We start from the raw sequence: 16,866 nt of genomic DNA, 5'->3' as shown, positions 1-16,866 counted from the left end.
TGAAGCTCATGCTGCAGTGAGGCTGCCACTGCTGACTCTGGGCTGCCCAGCGCACAAGTTCTGGGTGGGCAGCAGCAGCAGCAAATGCTGCCCAGTACGGCAGGTGGGGGGACTGCAGCTGCTGCCGACAGGCGATCCCGGAGCCAGTGTGGGGCCCCGGCTGACAAGGGGGCAGATTACAAGCTAGTGCTGGGGGGGAGGAGAAGGGCCCCTCACCTACTGCACGCAGCCCACATGGGGCTGCCTGTGCCTGCTCAGGACCCATGCAGGCTGTGAGGAGCTGCAGCAGGGAGCGCTGGCCACAGGGCCAGCGAGGGGCTGTTTTTCCCCATGCCGCACACCAGCTCATTACCTGCCGGTGAGCAGGCGGTCAGGGCTGCACACTGCCCCCCGCCTGTACCACAGGGCTGGGGGGGCCCTGGGAGTTAGTGGGTGCGGGAGCAGGGCCTGCATACGTGTCCCAGTGCCAGCGGCAGGGGTAGTGTCCCAGCTGGCAGGGGCTCTCTGGAGCTGGGCCAGCTCCCCCCTCTCCCTGCTGGTGCAACCCAGCCCGGCTCCACAGAGCCCTGCCAGCCTGTGCCCTGCTTTGTGCCCCACCAGTGCTGGCCCTGGGACATTGGTCCCAAGATGGTGACCAAGGGACAGGGCATCTGTCAAGGGGTGGGGCTACCCATGTGGCCTTCAACAGCTTGCCACAACTTGGTAAGCGGCCCTCCGCCTGAAATAATTGTCCACCCCTGTCTTAGACTCTCTGCCTCTGTTTACCTAGGGGTTGTTTCCTTCATGAGCTGTTGAGGGTCTGTTCATAAATATGTAAGGTGGCTTGGAATCTTTTGGTAAAAAGGGTTGCAAAAAAGCAAGCTTTGGTGCAGTAGCCTTTCTGCTTCTTTTTCCTGGCCTTTTGATGTGAAGACATAGCTGTTGCCAATAACCACACTTAGCATGTGATGTTGCCACTTGCTTTGTTACTTCAGAGTACAGTAGCAATTCCTTCAGCATGTGCTCTATGAGCTCACTGAAAGCTACATATCTTCACATAAGGCACTCAGCAGTTAATAAGTCCAGTGCAAACATAACTAACATAATTGCACCTTTCTGGTTTGATTAAGCATCTCTTTACTTCCTGGCAGGAACTAAAATGTTGAATCACGTCTTAAACATCTGTGAAAAAGATGGCACTTTTGACAACATCTATCTGTGAGTAAATGTTAGTTCTTGTGGGCATGGGGAAAACTCTATGGGCTTAAAGAAAAGTGAAGTGGGTGCAACAGCATTTCACCTTGGATTACACTGGCATTGTGGGTCAACCGAAAGCCCCCCATCATACAAGTGGTGCCAAGCCAGCTGGCCAGCACTTGGTTTCTAGGTTTGTTTCCTGATACTTTTGAGAATTGGACAGCTTCCCCAAAACCAATGCTAAATTTCAGACCTGTGGCTGTATGCCAGAGCTGGCCAAAATTTGTAATCCTTCCAATTGCAAACCAAAATTTTACAGAGGTTAGAGCTGAAGGACACCACACTTCTGAGATGTGCAGGCCTCATACTCAGTGATTGTTATACAGCACTCTAGCTTGACTGATAACTTTTCATTAAATGACTTCTTTTGGGAACCACAGTTTGACCACCCCTGCTATATGTTAACGGTCAAACAGCAAGATAACTTCTTGTTGGTTTTTGCTTTTTGATGATTAAATGCTTCTCAGTAACAAGAACTTAAGAGAGATGTTTACTGCTCAGCAGTCTCTCGCCTTTTTAGAATAGTAGTTGCAGTATTTCTTATGTTAATGCACTGCCACCAGAAGTAATGGTGTTTAATGGCACCCAGCCTATTTTTGTATGCTAAAGAACTAGATCACTAGAGAATGTGCCTTCAATCCTCTGCCTCAAAGGGGATGACTAGAATTTTAAACCTCGACCAGGACTACTGATGACCCTTGTGTAGGAAGTGTTTGATGAACTAACATCTCTAGATAGTGGTTAGGCCCTCACTGGCAAGGAGATGGAGCAGAGTCCCTATGCCAGGGTGATTCACAGAACCTTACTGGCCTGACCCTACTTTATGACTGATAAAATAACTTGGGTGCTTGATTATACTGCTCTTTAAAATGTGTTCTTGTTCTCCCCTAGCTGAACTGCTAGGTCCCTTTTTGAACACTTGTTAATTGATCAAGGTTTTCCTTTAATCTCTTCAGATAAAGAAGCTACAGAAGTGAGCATGCTGGAAAATGTCTTAATTTATCATGTATGTTTACTGTTGTTACAGGAGTCTTCATTGCATAATCATCTCCAAAATGCAGTTCTGTAGTGAGAGACCAGTAGTTCTCAGGCATACCAGCTACTTCTTAAAAGTGATCATTTGGGGTTGATTTTGCTCATAGGTTTGCTGGTACAGACACTTAAATCTAAAGATACTGGTTCCGTTTTGTCTAAAAATCTGTTTTCTAGTGATGACTTAATTGGTCAGTAGTATGAAATACTCTCCCAGATATTGGGCATCACTGGATCACAGCTGGACTCTGTGTTCCACTAATTCAACAGCTATTTTGGTTCCACATCCTTTACTTTAACACTTGACATGTATGTCAAAGTGACATTCACGTTCACACCATGTCTGTTGGGCTCTGGGAATATACAGTTAACAGATGGTGCTGTCCCTGTAGGAGTTCAAACAGGTCTTTTTATGTAAAACCTGTTAGAGCAATTAAGTGCCTGAGCCATTTAGGATATAAAGCTTAAAGACTATTTGGGGGAGCTCCAGTCTCTTAGTATATTATCAAGTTTTGTCAAACTCTGGAGAGGCAAGAGCCTCATACATTTTATCTGTGCTGCCCAAACTCTTCTGGTGGGTGGGATGTTCTCACACCACCTTCACACCTATTGTGGGAGATAAGTTGTGTTAGGATTGTCATCAAATGAGTCCAGAGCATGTATACTCCTGTAGTGCTTGAAGTCCCTAATGAGTATAACTGTAAGAAGTTAAAAACATTTCAACAGTCTACAATGAAGCAAGTTAGTATTGTTGTTTTACAACATACCTGTAGTTTTCACTTCAAAAAAGTAATTTTTTAACTTTAGCACTTCATTTTCTTGGAAGACTTTATTCTGTTTAGCTACTCAGCTCCTTTGTGGAAAATATCATCTGTATTTCACAAATGGGGAAATTTAGGCCAGTTTTCAGTGATTCCTGCAAAATCATAGGAAATCTGTGTTGGTACAGGGTTAGACTTAGAAGTTCGTAGTTTTCAATCCTGGACTTAACCTGGTTTATATTTCTGTTTAGACTGAGTGTTCTCCTTCTCACCTCCTTCATAACTGATATTCATTGGCTCAAAGTCCTGAATAATCAAAAATAATATATTTTGGACAATTCTGACCTCTCTTTCTCTTCCGTCCCAGGCATGTTCAGATCAGCAATGAATCAGCAATTGACTTCTACAGAAAGTTTGGTTTTGAGATTATTGAGACGAAGAAAAATTACTACAAAAGGATAGAGCCAGCAGATGCTCACGTGCTGCAGAAAAACCTCAAAGTCCCTTGTCTTGGCCAAAATGCAGATGTGCAGAAGACCGACAACTGAACAAAACCCCAACGAACACTTTCTTGCACTTGCTTGTTGCCAAATAAGAGAGAGGCCTGTTGACTTTGTTTTTGTTTTGTTTTTTTTTGTTTGTTTTTTCTTCCCTTCATCTTAATTTTTTTCTTGACCTCTCTTCAACAAAAGTGTAATGCTTCTTCCAAGGGTTGTCCATTCATGTTTGGGTTTTTCAGTTCTCTTCCTTTCTGTTTGTTTGGTTATTTTTAATTGGGTGGGAAGAGGTGTGCAAATCTTCTTTAGTTTGAAGTGTGGAGGGCTTGAACAGGTTTTCCTGAGGTCAGGTTTCTTCCAGAGCGATTTATCACTTGGTAACACACTGAGAGGTAGATCCTAAAAAAAAAAAACAAAAAAAAACTGTCTTGAAAGGCAAAGCAATATCTTGTCCTTGGAGTCCTATAATACCAATTTGATTTTTTTTTTTTTTTTTTTTTTTAACAACCTGGGGGGTTTGCTGGCCCTCCAAATGCATGTGAACATTATATTGGCAATTTATTTTTCCCCTTACCTCCCCCAAAACATGTTTGGTTCTTCTCACTATTTTGGGGTTTGGCTTTTCCTCCATCTTTTGCTGAGAAGGGCAGACTGGTTTACCAGTATTGTTTCTCTGCCTGGACTCATAGTGTGAGGTTTGGTTTTTTGTTTTTTTTTAAATAGTCCTTACCAAAGCTGGTGCTACATTCCTTGACTGACCCCCCCCAAAAGGGTTCACAGTGGGCTTTACAGGTTTTCTTTTATTTTATCATTATCATTTTACCCATTCCATTCTCAAAAAATGTCTACAACAGTAAGCTAAATCTAATGTGAACAAGAACAGCCTTACAAAATTGAATTTAGAGGTGTGGATGTAGTTTTAAGAACAAGTGAAGCTTTCTAGGACTTCTCTCTCCTTTTAGAGCTTACTCTACGGTATCTGGATTCCTGAGGTGAAAGAAGGGACTACAGGCATCATATGTACTTCAGTAAGAATTGCACACTTCTAGAAACCTGAAATTGGGTCATGGGTAGGGAGAACCAGGCAGTGAGGTTGAGAAGAAAAAACAAAATCTTACCCTAATGATATAGCTTTGCAGGAGGACCTCTGGCTTGAATTGGGCTTCACTTAGCTTGTGAACTTTATATGCTCCTTAGGGAGGAAGTGGCTAAGAACTGCATTTTCTATGCCTGTGAAGACTTTTCATATTCCCCCTGTGGCAGCAATGCAGTTCTCATGTTAAAGGGTATTTTATGGAGCACAGAAAAAGTAGCTCGTAATAGAGCATGAGAATTTGGAAAATAGTTGCCTGACTGGCTTCTTCGTAGTACTGTAACCTTAAAATTGCAGTAAACTTTACTGAGCTCTGCTTTGCATTCTTTTTTGCTTTGTGTGAATTACAGTGCTACTTTGTATGCACTTTTGCCATCAGTTATGTGCACCAGGACAAAATACCAACTTGACCTTAGACTTTAAGCTTCTGGAAAAATGCACTGAACTGAGACAACACTCCTGTCCCATCACCTATACTGATATCAAATTGCATTCCTTTTCTGTTGCCTTTTTAAATTCAGTTTCATCTTGAGTTCATTCAGTTTGAAAGTCTCCACCGTACGGTACACATTGCTGTACACATCTTGTTAGTGGGTGCTGTGCCATTGTTCTGAGGCTACCTTGGGTACCAAGGATTTCAAGGTGGGGGATCGAAGAGTAAGATGAGTACATGTACCCTTCTTCCCACTTTATGCAGTCTTTGATATCAAAGGAATGGCCAAGTAGGCATCTTAATAATTGCCACATGCCATCATAAGGTGTGTTGCTTCTATGATACTGTGACAGGTCCAAGCAGAACTGCTCAAATACTTTTTCTGGGTTTGCACTAATTGGGTTTTGGTGATGGTCAACAGGCAGTTCTTTGTAAAATACCCTGTGCTGGCCCAGGCACCTGTGTTCACATCAGCCCCTATTGCACTCTTGCTAGAAAGGTCCAAACACTTTCTGTGGATGGAGATAGCCTATTTATATCTTCTTATGCCAGTTTTGGAGGTAGTTCCAGAACCTCTCTAGCAAGAAAACATTGAAGCACAATTAGCTCATGGATACCAGTATGGTTTTCCTGGCCAATTAGACAAGGACCAAGAGGTGTATGTGGAGGGAGAGAGAGTATTGTACTGAATGATGTTGACATAATACATCTGTAGTCCAGACCATAGCTGCCTCTGATGCCAAGCAAAGTGCTCTTCATTCTTCTAGAACTAAATGGTTAAGTATTTGGGTTGGTTAAATGGGTGTGGAAACTTGAACTTCTCAGACTTGGTGGTGTTTGTAGGCTTTCACAAATCAAATTGTTTTGCAGGCAGTTTTCCTGCTGGTTTAAAAGTATAAGTGATGGGTCTGGTGTCTGAACTTGCTTGGATTAACTTTTGTTTCTGTTTCTTTTTGCTTTGGGCTTCCATCATTCTATGAATGTATCCCTACAACAATTTTTAGAGTTCCCATTCCACAGAGAACTTGCCTCATTCTATCTTTTAACTAAATATTTCATAGTATGTGGAAGGGAGAGAAACCAGTTTATTAATCCTGGAAAATGGTTGATCATATTCTTAAGCACATAAAAAGGTTTAATTTAAAACCTCTTGGAAAACAGTACCCCTGTACATGGATAAGGTAAAGTGAAGGGCAACAGTTCTGAACAGCAACAGGTTGTGTTAATACTAGTGCATCCAGCCTGGTATGTATGGGAAGAGAATAGTGTATCTTGGTGTTATTCTAAGGAGATACTAGAATAGTGTTCAAGTATGAGTTTTCTGCAATGAAACTCTTACTTCATATGCTACTGCAGTAGGTCCTCCCACTAACTTGAAAGCAACAGCATATCTGCAACTATTTAAACAAGAGTGGGAAGTTTCTGTGAAATAATCACCAGCACTTCTGTTCTGGATGGAGAATTTGCAAGATAGATTAATGCAACTATCAGATTAATCCAGGTCTAAGTTGTCTTTTATATGCGTATCACTCTTCAGTAGCTTTTTGTCATCCATCAATGGAACCCTGAAGAGCTTGTCTATAAACAGACTTTCATTGGCAGAAGACCATGATAGAAGGGGCACTGTGAGGAAGCAGCAACCAGGGGAAATGTCCCTCCTGTTTTTGGGGGGAGGGAGTAGGGTTTTTTGTATCTACAGTGGTTCAGTTTACAAGATGCAGTTAGTGGTTAAACATGCCGGTTAAATATGAGATGCTGTTACAGCTGAGAAAACTTGTGATATTTTGTTACTTCTTGATGGTGCCCTGTGATGCCTTGTAAATTTGAACACCCCCTTTTCCCCTCCTCAAGAAAAAAGTATCTATTGTTGTTCTCCCATGTGCTGTGATCTATGGTCAGCAGCTGTATGCAAGGCCTTTGTTTTTGTAATGCATTTGCTGACTTGGATATTTCTTCTGAATCTGTAATGGCTTCCAATTGATCCTGAGTAAGATTTCTGCTGGTCTGTCGATTAGGACTTCATTCAAATGTGCAGATGCACGGTGCAGTTTTACAGATTCATCCTCAATGTTATGACTTAAATTGTAGGGGGAGGAAACTCCTACAAGTAAGATCATCTGTTTCTGATCTAGATCATTGCCCTTGTTATACATCAGGAGCATGTTTTGTTTTTTCTCAAACTTTTTAGAAACACCATTCAGAATAAATGTGCACTATTTGAGTTGTCATCCATGACTTGTGTGCCTTTTTTTGCAGCTAACCTTTTGGTGTCCTGGGGGAGAATATTACTCAGATGCTTCCTAGACAGTGCAGTCCTGATGGTCTCTATCACTAGGACATCCTGACCTGTGTACAAGTTGAGCAGTGTGGTGGATGTGCAACTTGCCACTGGGGAAGTGGGTTTTTTTTCTTAGTCATAGGCCTTCATTGAAATCCTCAGCCATCCTCTGTATAGCAGGAGCTATCCCAGGCACTTAGTTGATCACCTACTGTGGTGGTATATTGCACAAGGAGTCATCAACTACCCAAAGCATTTTAGGCCTTATAAATTAAACACTAATCTGTACTGTAATCAGCAGCTGTTGCAGATCACAGAATGGATGATGTGCTTCCTGTGCAAGTAACTGCTACATAAGCAGGCAGCTGATTTCCACACCCAGGGAATCAAGTTGTCTTAGAGCACTGGATACGTCTTTGAGGTGACTAAAACGGAGAGCAGCATATCAAAGTAAACATCAGCAGATTGGGTCACTTGAAGGAGTACCTGAGATGAGGCCTTTTTAGGGGGAGGCTGCTTTTAAAATTGCTGTTTCTTTAAATGCAACTCTTGGGAAAGTCCTTTGTGTAAGATCTACACAGTTGCTCTCACTGTACTAGCCAGGTTCACATTGAGTATGGCATTCAAAGAATCCACTCCCAAAGCAGTCACTTAAGTTGCTGGTCTCTTTCTGATGCTGTAAAATGGCATGCCAGGGTGTTGCTAGTTGTGCTTTTGACAGAGCTGAGGATCCCAGTTGTTTCCTCTGACTTATTCTGTGGGGAGTGGCAGGGAGGGGGAAGGTGATGTGGAGAGGGCACAGTGGGTTCTGAAGCTCTATGCAGAGAGCAGTGTAGTCTGGCCTTGCCACTAGCTGCAGATGCTAGTAAACTTGCTGTTCTCCATGCAGCTGCTGCCGCCTCTATTCCTATGGGCAGGAAGAAGGGGTGGTGGTGAGGAGTAGAAGCAGCAGCTGCTGTTGGGGCATGCCTTGCAGCAGGGCCCCTCTTGAACAGTACCCTCACGCCTGCTGAAGGATTCCTGAGGCCTGAAGACTGTCCCTTGAAGTATCCTGGCCTCTCATCTATTGTCCCCCAAATCCCATGTAGCACTGCTTGTGAAATCTGCCCTGCTGATTTCTGGCTTTGTCACCCCCTCAGTATGGCAGTTTGGGCTTTTGCCTCTTGTCTAGATAGGCACTCATGAAACCTCAAGTCAAAGGTTTCTCTGTGAGAGAGACTATAAAAATGCTCTGTAATCTCAGGCCAAGATTCTTAACTTCATCATCAGTTGTGGGGTGCTGCGTGCATGTCCCTAGATGGCTCACAGTCATGCCACTACAGCTGTATATCCCTCTGCCCTGGCCCCATCATGGAATCTATGCTGAGCTCTACCCGACTTTTCCATTCCTGTTTTGCCAGGGTTCATCTCTTAGAGAATATTCATGAAGTGGGAGCAGCCCCCTACATTGTTTTTTTTCTGGATCTCTCCTTTCTCGCTAAGTCCTGGGGGCTGGCTGAGATGCCCCTTGCCTTTCTCTTAGTATGTTTCTGTGTATGGGTCCTCTATTCTGCTTCCCTGTTCTTTTTTTCACTCAACAGGGCATAAAGACTTGGCTCTCTATAGGACCAATAGCAGCTGCTCAGCTCCCTTTTCTTGAAGTGCAATTAGAGCAGTCAGCAGCGAGTTCTGCTTCTTTCTGGTCCCTGCAGTCGCACAATAGCTACTGACCGTAAGGGCCTTGCACAACTTACAGATTGAACATTTGTGGCCCAAGACAGGTCTGTCCAACTTCTAAGTCAGCCTGGCACACTCCTTTCCTCCCCCAGCACTGCAACGTACATGGGTGGATGTTTGAACTATGCTAGCTGTGGTAGTACACTACTATGCAGAGCCACCTGCCTCACTGTGCCAAGTCCAAAACCTTGCTTTGGGAGTCTCTCTTGAGGAGCCTACAGCTGGCTGTCCTGCTTCCTGGAGAACACCCACAAGCCTGGGGTAATGTTGCCACCACCTGGGCACTGATCTCTGGTAGGGCTCTGCATACCAGGGCACACAGACCCTACAAATCTTGGGGATGCTTTGACCACAGTAATATTTCTGGGTGCTTCTTCCAGCCCCAAACATCCCAAGATAGCATCAGGTAGAACTGAGGAAAATAAAAAGCCAAACTTTGCTGGCCAAGCAGGGAATGGAAGGCCTCTTGCCTCAGCAGCAGAACAATGAAGGTTGTAACCCAACACCTTTATTGAAAGGGGGGAGGTGGAGAAGGTAGAACAAGGAAGTCAGAATACACTTTGAGCAAACCAAGAAAAAAGCAAGGAGAAGGGTATTACCTAGGCTGACCCAAGTGGGGATCAAAGAGAGGGGAAGGGGATTTCTTCACACCTGCCACAAGTTCCCTGGATGCCATAGGCTGCAGTGTGTTGCCTCCAGTGGCGGGAGTTAGAGCCTATACTCTCCTACCCAGCTGCTGCTGTTGCAGTCAGCCCAGGACCACACTAACTCCTTGTGGGCTGCCCAGTTGTACTGACCTGTGAATTTGGGGATGAGTTTTGGTATCCTAAGAATGAAAGGGACCTGGGGGTAATAATAGACTACAGTATGAACATGAGCCAGCAGTGTGACACTGTAGCCAGCAAGGCCAATAATACCCTGGCATGCATCAATTGATGCATCTCCAGCAAAGCCAAAGAAGTGATTCTCCAACTCTATTTGGCATTGGTGAGACCACAGCTGGAGTACTGCATCCAGTTCTGGGTGCCACACTTTAACAAGGATGTGGTAAAGCTTGAGAGAGTCCAGAGAAGGGCTACCTGTATGATCAGAGACTTGTGCAGCAAACTGTTGTCCTGTGGGGCCAGGCCAACTCTCAGGATCTCAATATTGTACTGTTAGACAGAAGGGTATGACACAATTGTGCGTGCGCGCGCGCGCGCACACACACACACACACACACACTCACTCTCTCTCTCTCTCTCTCTCTCTCTCTAGGTGCATACACCCCCACCAGGCATGCGCGCACACTACCAACTCAGGCTCATACACATCCAAAATTACCAGCTTAGGCACACGCACACCTATAACCAATTCAAGCACCTATACACTATATACACCAAAATTTAGACAAAAATCAATTGTCAATACCCGTACACCCAATACACATACACGGATCACTTATTTGTATATCACACACACAATGACATATATGTATATTTACCAATTCACACACAACCCACCCACCTGCACATACACAACTTGGGTGGTGTGGGGTGTATGTATGTGCTTAGGGTACTTGGGATACCAAGACTGCTTGGTGACTATGGGAGTGGGAATCAAGGGTCAAAGATCTCCGGAAGGAGGGAGATGCATGGGGGTTAAAATGAGACAGTGAAAGTTGCTGGGGCCAGGATTAGAACCGGGAGACTGGAGGGGAGCTGGGGTAACTTAAGATCAAGTGGCCTCCGAGTTACTCAAGATCACTGGTGCAAGGGGAAAAGCCTGGTGGCAAGGAGGAGACAGCCAGGAAAGGGAGAGGCAGAAAGCTGGGAGCTTGGGGCTGATAAGTGGTGGCAAGGGAGAAATGGTCAGGAAACAGACAAAAACCCAACTCGGGGTTTCAAAATAACAGGCTTATTAAACAGACAACACAGCCGTATGAAGTTATTGGTTCACACACACATGCACAAGCACTCACAATGGTAGCAGGAGAAAGACTCAGTGGAAGGGCTGGAGTCCTGGTAGGGAAGAGAAACGGAGTCCAAGTCCTTGGTTGAAGAGAGGGTGCGGGTGATAGCTACCTATCCAGGCTGGAACAGGGTCCTCAATGGCCAGTTGGGATCTTTGTCCAACAGGTGTTGTCCAGAGTTGGGGGGGTCGCTGGCAGGGCCTCTGGGTTAACAGGCAACATGACGTGGAGCAGGTCTGGTCCAGGTAAAGATGGCGTCCCCACTGGGTCTGTCTTTACTGCCCCCTTTTATAGGGGCGGACCTTCCATGACCCCAGTGGCAGGGGGCCTGCCCAGGCAAGGGCCAACCCTGGTGCACTGAACATGTGCATTCCAGGTCAGGGCATGCAGTTTCAGGTGTCTGGAATGGTGGCTTGTGTGGGATCTGCAGCAGTCTTTGTCTTTCAAATCCTGAGCCAGGGAGGGTCAGTGCAGGGTGATGGTTGGGTCATGGAGTTGATCATTTGGTCATTCAGAGGGAGCTATTTTTAGACCTACTGCCATTGTCTCTCAAGCACCCTCACTCATCCCCATTCATTCAGGAACCAAGTTACATAGGAGGGGTAGGTATGAGTCGCACAGTTGCAACAGAGTTACAATAGGGTATGGCTGGGCAGGGGACACAAGATGGAGACTTGACAAACAAAATGGAAACTTGACATGACTTATACTAACTTGTATGTAGGCCTAAATCATAGCATCAGTAAAATAGTAATATAGAACAGTAAAAAATCAATATAAACATAATAATTATACAATATAAAACAGTGCATATCCATAACAGGGCACTTATTTGAAAAGGAGGAGGAAAAACCAAAACAAATACAACTTGCTACCAAAATAAAATGCTGAAGCTTATCCTTCGTCTTCACTCACTTATACTCATCTATAGCAATAGAGAGGTAGAGAAAAAGTCAGAAATGGTTGGGGAAGGGGAGGGAATGTATTTTTAAATAAATAAAAAAAGAACAACGGGGGGTTTTGCTATAAAACCATATGAGGAAAGGCTGAGGGCTTTGGGTCAGCCTGAGGAAAAGAAGGCTGAGAGGGGACTTGGTAGCAGGTTACTGCTACAACGGAGGCGTACATCAAGGGCTTGGGCACCCTTGGGGAAAACTAGGAGTAATGGCCACAAACTCCTGGAAGACTGTTTCAGGCTTAACATTAAGGAAAAACTACTTCACAACTAGGGTGTCCAGACTGTGTAATAAGCTCCCTCCAGAGGTGGTGCAATTGCCTACCCTGGAAACTAGACAGTCACCTTGCAGGGGTCACCTTACCCCAGTTGTCTTTCCTGCTTGGTGCAGGGGGCTGGACCTGATGATCTTCCAAGGTCCCTTCCAGCCTTACAATCTATGAACCTATGAATCCCTCTAACTGCTGAGTCTGCATTGATAACACAGGTCTTGTCCACCAACCCTATAATGTAGGCAGGTCTGCTACTAGGTCGCCTTCTGACACTATGGCTCCAGATCACTTAAAGTAGAGCTGGGTATAAAACCCAAGTCTTTCCTATGAAGATTTAAGTGTAATCTGTTCAGCTACAGAGCAGCTCATAATGAATGTGCCAAATGTACTTGGCTACCCTTCTTCAATTAGTTGATGCTCCTTTCCTAGGACCTGAAGCAAAAAACTCAGGACCATTTGACCTTTAGAGAGAGAAGACTACAGTCTGCCTATGATCAGGACCTCTTTTGCAAGCTTAAACACAGAATTAAGGTACAGCTACAATTCCTTTAATTACCACCAATTTATCAGAAGAGATACAACATCTACAGATTAACCTTTTACTGTTACATCCCCCTAAAAAGAAGAATTTCCATGACCTAACTACTCTCAACAATATAATGGAGATTTTCACCACTTGGAACTGAACTGAACCAGTTCTCTCAAGAACTGTGGCTGTTGATTAGTTGGTATTTATGTCCTTGTGAAAGTTACTTCTAGAAAGGAGGATTTATCTCCTTCCCTTAGTCATCAGGGAATGTTGCATGCCACCGGTCTTTTCTTGTTGCCTTATTAATGGTTTTCATTGACAAGGCTACTTTGTTTTTACAACTTATCTAGGAAACTTGACACATCTATTATAAAACTATACTGAATACATTTGGTTACACTTATTGTTATTCCTAATGTATTTAAGCTAAAGCTGTGATATACTATATTTGGATGATCTAATACAGAGGCAGGCAATTATTTTGGGCAGAGCTCCGCTTACTGAGTTTCAGCAAGCTGTTGAGGGCTGCATTGGTAGCCCTGCCCCTTGATAGGTGCCTCACCCACTGGTCGCCTTCTTGGGCCCAGAAGTCCCTCCCCTAACCTTTGACCTTTGCCACCGGAAGTCCCTCCCCTTGCCCCTGGACGTACTCCTTTGGGGAAGAGGGTTTGCCCTCTTAGCGGAAAAAAAAACAAATTACATACTAAAAATCATACACCCATAATAATATATTTTAATTTACTTTTAAAAAATATTTTTGTCCCTTACCCGGCTCCATGGAGCCCCTGCTGGCCAGAACCCCACACTCCTGCTGCTTTATTCTGGGCCCCACCAGCACTGGCCCTGGGGCACCGGCACGGGCCCTGTGCTCCCGCCCGGCTGCTGCTGGCTCCTGTGTGCCCGCTCACTCTCAGTGCCCCCACCCCAGCCCTCCAGTACAAGTAGGGACAAGCGTGCAGCCCACGCTCGCCTGTTTGGACTGAGCAGTGGTGGCGGGGATGGTGCTCAGTGCGAGGGAAAAGCGGTCCCTGCTGCCGGCGCTCACTGCTGCAGCCAACAAGAGCTCACGTGGTGCTGTCCTGCCTCTCTGCCATGTCACCACTGCCCAGCGGTGACAATGGAGAGCAGGCACAGGCAGCCTTGCGTGGGGTCTGAGCAGCTGCAGCATGGGGAGAGGGAGAGGGGGACCAGCTGTTTTTCCCCTGCGCTGAGCAGCATCCCCGCCGCCACTGCTAGCCTGGGTCCCACGCCGGCTCCAGGCTCACCTATCAGGGATGAGCCATTGCAACAGCAGCTGGGCACAAACTGCTGCTCAGTACAGAGGAAAGCGCCCCTCCCTCCTGCTCACTGCCACCGGGCAGTGTTCACTGCTGCTGCCCACGTGGAGGTTGTGCCACGCTAGGCTGCAGTATGGCTGCTTCACTGCTGCCTCTGTGCTGCCCAGCGTGGCAGCAGTGCTGTGGCCCCCGCACTTACCTTGCGGGGCAGTGTTTACCACTTCCACTTCTGAGCTTCCTAGCGCATGAGCTCCAGGTGGGCAGCAGCAGCAAACACTGCCTAGTAGCGGCGAGCAGAGGGGCTACTTTTCTCCGCGCTGAGCAGCAGTTTGTGCTCAGCTGCTGTTGCCATGGCTCAGCCCCAATGGGGCACGGGGCCCCGGCTAGCAGCAATGGCAGGGATGGTGCTCAGTGTGGGGGAAAAGCAGCTACTCCCCCGCCTTGTGGCTGGTGCCCTGTGATGCAGCCACTTGGAGCCCATACGGGGCTGCCTGTGCCTGCTCTCCATAGCCACTGCTGCCCCGTGGCTGCATTAGGACCCAGGGGATTAGGACCCAGTAGGACCCTACTGGGCCCTACTGCCCCTGGCTCCTGTCCTCCCCCCATTGCCCCACGTGGGCTGCAAGTGGCTGCAGCAGCAAGCGTCAGCCATGCGGGGGAGGGGACACTTTTCCCCCATGCTGAGCACCGGCTTGTTCCCTGCCGGTGCTGCTCAGTCCAGATGGGTGAGCGTGGGGTGTGCAGGGTTGGGGATGTGTTCCAGGGGTACTGGGAGTGAGCGGGTGTGCAGGAGCCAGCAGCAGCTGGGCAGGAGCACAGGGCCTGCACTGGTGTCCCAGGGCCAGTGCCAGTGGGGCCCAGAGCAGGGCGGTAGGAGCCCGGGGTCCCAGCCAGTAGGGGCTCTATGGAGCTGGGTGAGCTCCCCCCTCTCCCTGCTGGTGCAGTCCAGCCTGGCTCCACAGACCCCTGGCAGCCCGCACCCCACGCTCCTACTGCCCTGCTCTGGGCCCTGCTGGCGCCTGCCCAGGGACACTGGCACAGGCCCTGCGCTCCTGCACGCCAGTCCCTTCACTCCTCTCTGTCCCTGCCACCTCTTTCCCACCTGCCCGCTGGCTCCCAGCTGCATGGCCAGACCAAGGGGCTGCAGGAACCAGCCTGGCGCCGAGGACTGGGGTGATCTCTGCAGTCCTCCCCTGCCTCCCTCACCCCCACTCTTCTTACCTAAATTTCCCACGCTGGTGCAGTCACAAACAGCCCAGGCCAGAAGCCCCTGCTAGGTAGGAGGTTCCAGCTGGGGGGAGGCAGAGCTGGGTGGGCCATGCTGTTGCAGGAGCCTGCTGTGGCTTCCCCTGGGTCCTACTGCCCCTGGCTCCTGTCATCTTTGACAGGAGCCGGGGGAAGATAAATATTTATTTTCTAATTTTTTTAGGGGATCTGAGGGCTGGACAGAATGGCCTGGCATGCTGGATCTGGCCCACAGGCAGTATTTTGCCCACCCCTGATCTAATATAAGGCCTTTTTTATAATGTCTTCTTTTAGGTTTTGTGCTCTGCTTAATCTCATCTGGTTTAGCATTAATTGATCTCTCCTTTGTTGACCAGGGTAGGTGTCATGTTTGCTGTATTCTGCAGTTACTCAGAAACAGGTTTTTGGGGTCTCCTGGCTTAGCCACTCTTTAAAGGGCCTGGGCCAAGCTACAAAAATGATCAATGTTGGTACATTTCATTCTTATCATATTCAGTCAACAACAACAAAACGCACTCTCATTTAATAGGATTCTAACTAGTTGCACATAATGACATTCTTTTTGCTTAGAGATAAAACATCAAATTATTACAGCTGTTACTTCTAACTACTACTAGTGTTTAACAAAAAGCAACTATCTGTTGTGGCCCAGCCCAATACTAGTGGCCTGAGCCAATAGTTTTTATTTTACTTTCCCATACTACTGCTTATGGCTAAAAACCAGTTGAGGCACATACTGTCATGATTTAGACTTATGCTAGGTCTAGTGTTGGCACTTGTAATCATGGTGCTTTAGTTACTGACCATGACTGAGGCCTACAGATCCTGATTTTGAACAATCTCTCATTGTCTTTACAAATGGTTTTGCGTGTGCGCATGCATGCATGAATGACTGGTGCCTCCTGAGACTAGGGGGGCACAATTTGTGGGTGGCAGTGCTGGTAGTGAGTGGTGGCCACCCACAGAAGCCAGCAGTGGTGTGGGGGGGGGAGGGGGTTGTGAGCAGCAACTGGCGACTGCCCGCAGAAGCCAGCAGTGAGTGTCGACTGCCTGCAGAAGCCAGGAGCAGCCAATCTTGGCAGTACCTCCCCTACACATCACATGTGTGTGTTTTTCCAGAGGTCATCTAGTCTACCCCTGAGCCTGAGACAGGATCATTATTCCAGGGGTGGGCAAAATGCGGCCCAGGGGCCGGATGCAGCCTGCCAGGCCATTCTATCTGGCCCGCAGGGCTCCTAAAAATGTAGAAAATTAATATTAATCTGCCCTGGGCTGCCTGTCATGCGGCCCTCAATGGCTTTCCGAAACTCAGTAAGCGGTCCTCTGCCCAAAATAAGTGCCCGCCCCTGATCTAGACCCTTCTCTGGTATATGTTGTTGCAGTAGGTGAACATTCAGTTAACAGAGGAATTTCACTGGTTATATTTATAACTGATATTCTTTGTGAAGAATATTTGTTCATTGGAGGCTTTCAAGAATAACTGGGATAAGCATTGGTCAAGGATAATTTAGGAGTAGCAATACCTGGAGTAGGTTGTGAAAAACAAAAATTCAACATGTAAGAGCCCCTCCCCTCCCCCCCTCCTTCTAAT

The 16,866-nt window shown here is 46.8% G+C and overlaps 1 protein-coding gene across 3 annotated transcripts in view; it reads left to right on the top strand.

Annotated features, from left to right (window-relative positions):
- Window positions 1-7,280, top strand: part of NAA50 (N(alpha)-acetyltransferase 50, NatE catalytic subunit) — a 33,440-nt gene extending 26,160 nt beyond the window's left edge. For all 3 annotated transcript variants that reach the window (XM_025192458.1, XM_006036194.3, XM_006036193.3), the window contains exons 4-5: window positions 1,131-1,197; window positions 3,397-7,280. In XM_025192458.1, coding sequence (XP_025048243.1) covers window positions 1,131-1,197; window positions 3,397-3,577 — 248 coding nt within the window. In that variant the 3' untranslated portion in view covers window positions 3,578-7,280. The remainder of the gene's footprint in view (window positions 1-1,130; window positions 1,198-3,396) is intronic.
- The last annotated feature ends 9,586 nt before the right edge of the window (window positions 7,281-16,866 follow it).

Source organism: Alligator sinensis, unplaced genomic scaffold (genome assembly GCF_000455745.1).
Source record: "Alligator sinensis unplaced genomic scaffold, ASM45574v1 scaffold101_1, whole genome shotgun sequence".
NCBI classification, from domain to species: domain Eukaryota; kingdom Metazoa; phylum Chordata; order Crocodylia; family Alligatoridae; genus Alligator; species Alligator sinensis.
The sequence above is the reverse complement of the archived record's forward strand: the minus strand, read 5'-3'. Positions and strand labels throughout refer to the sequence as shown.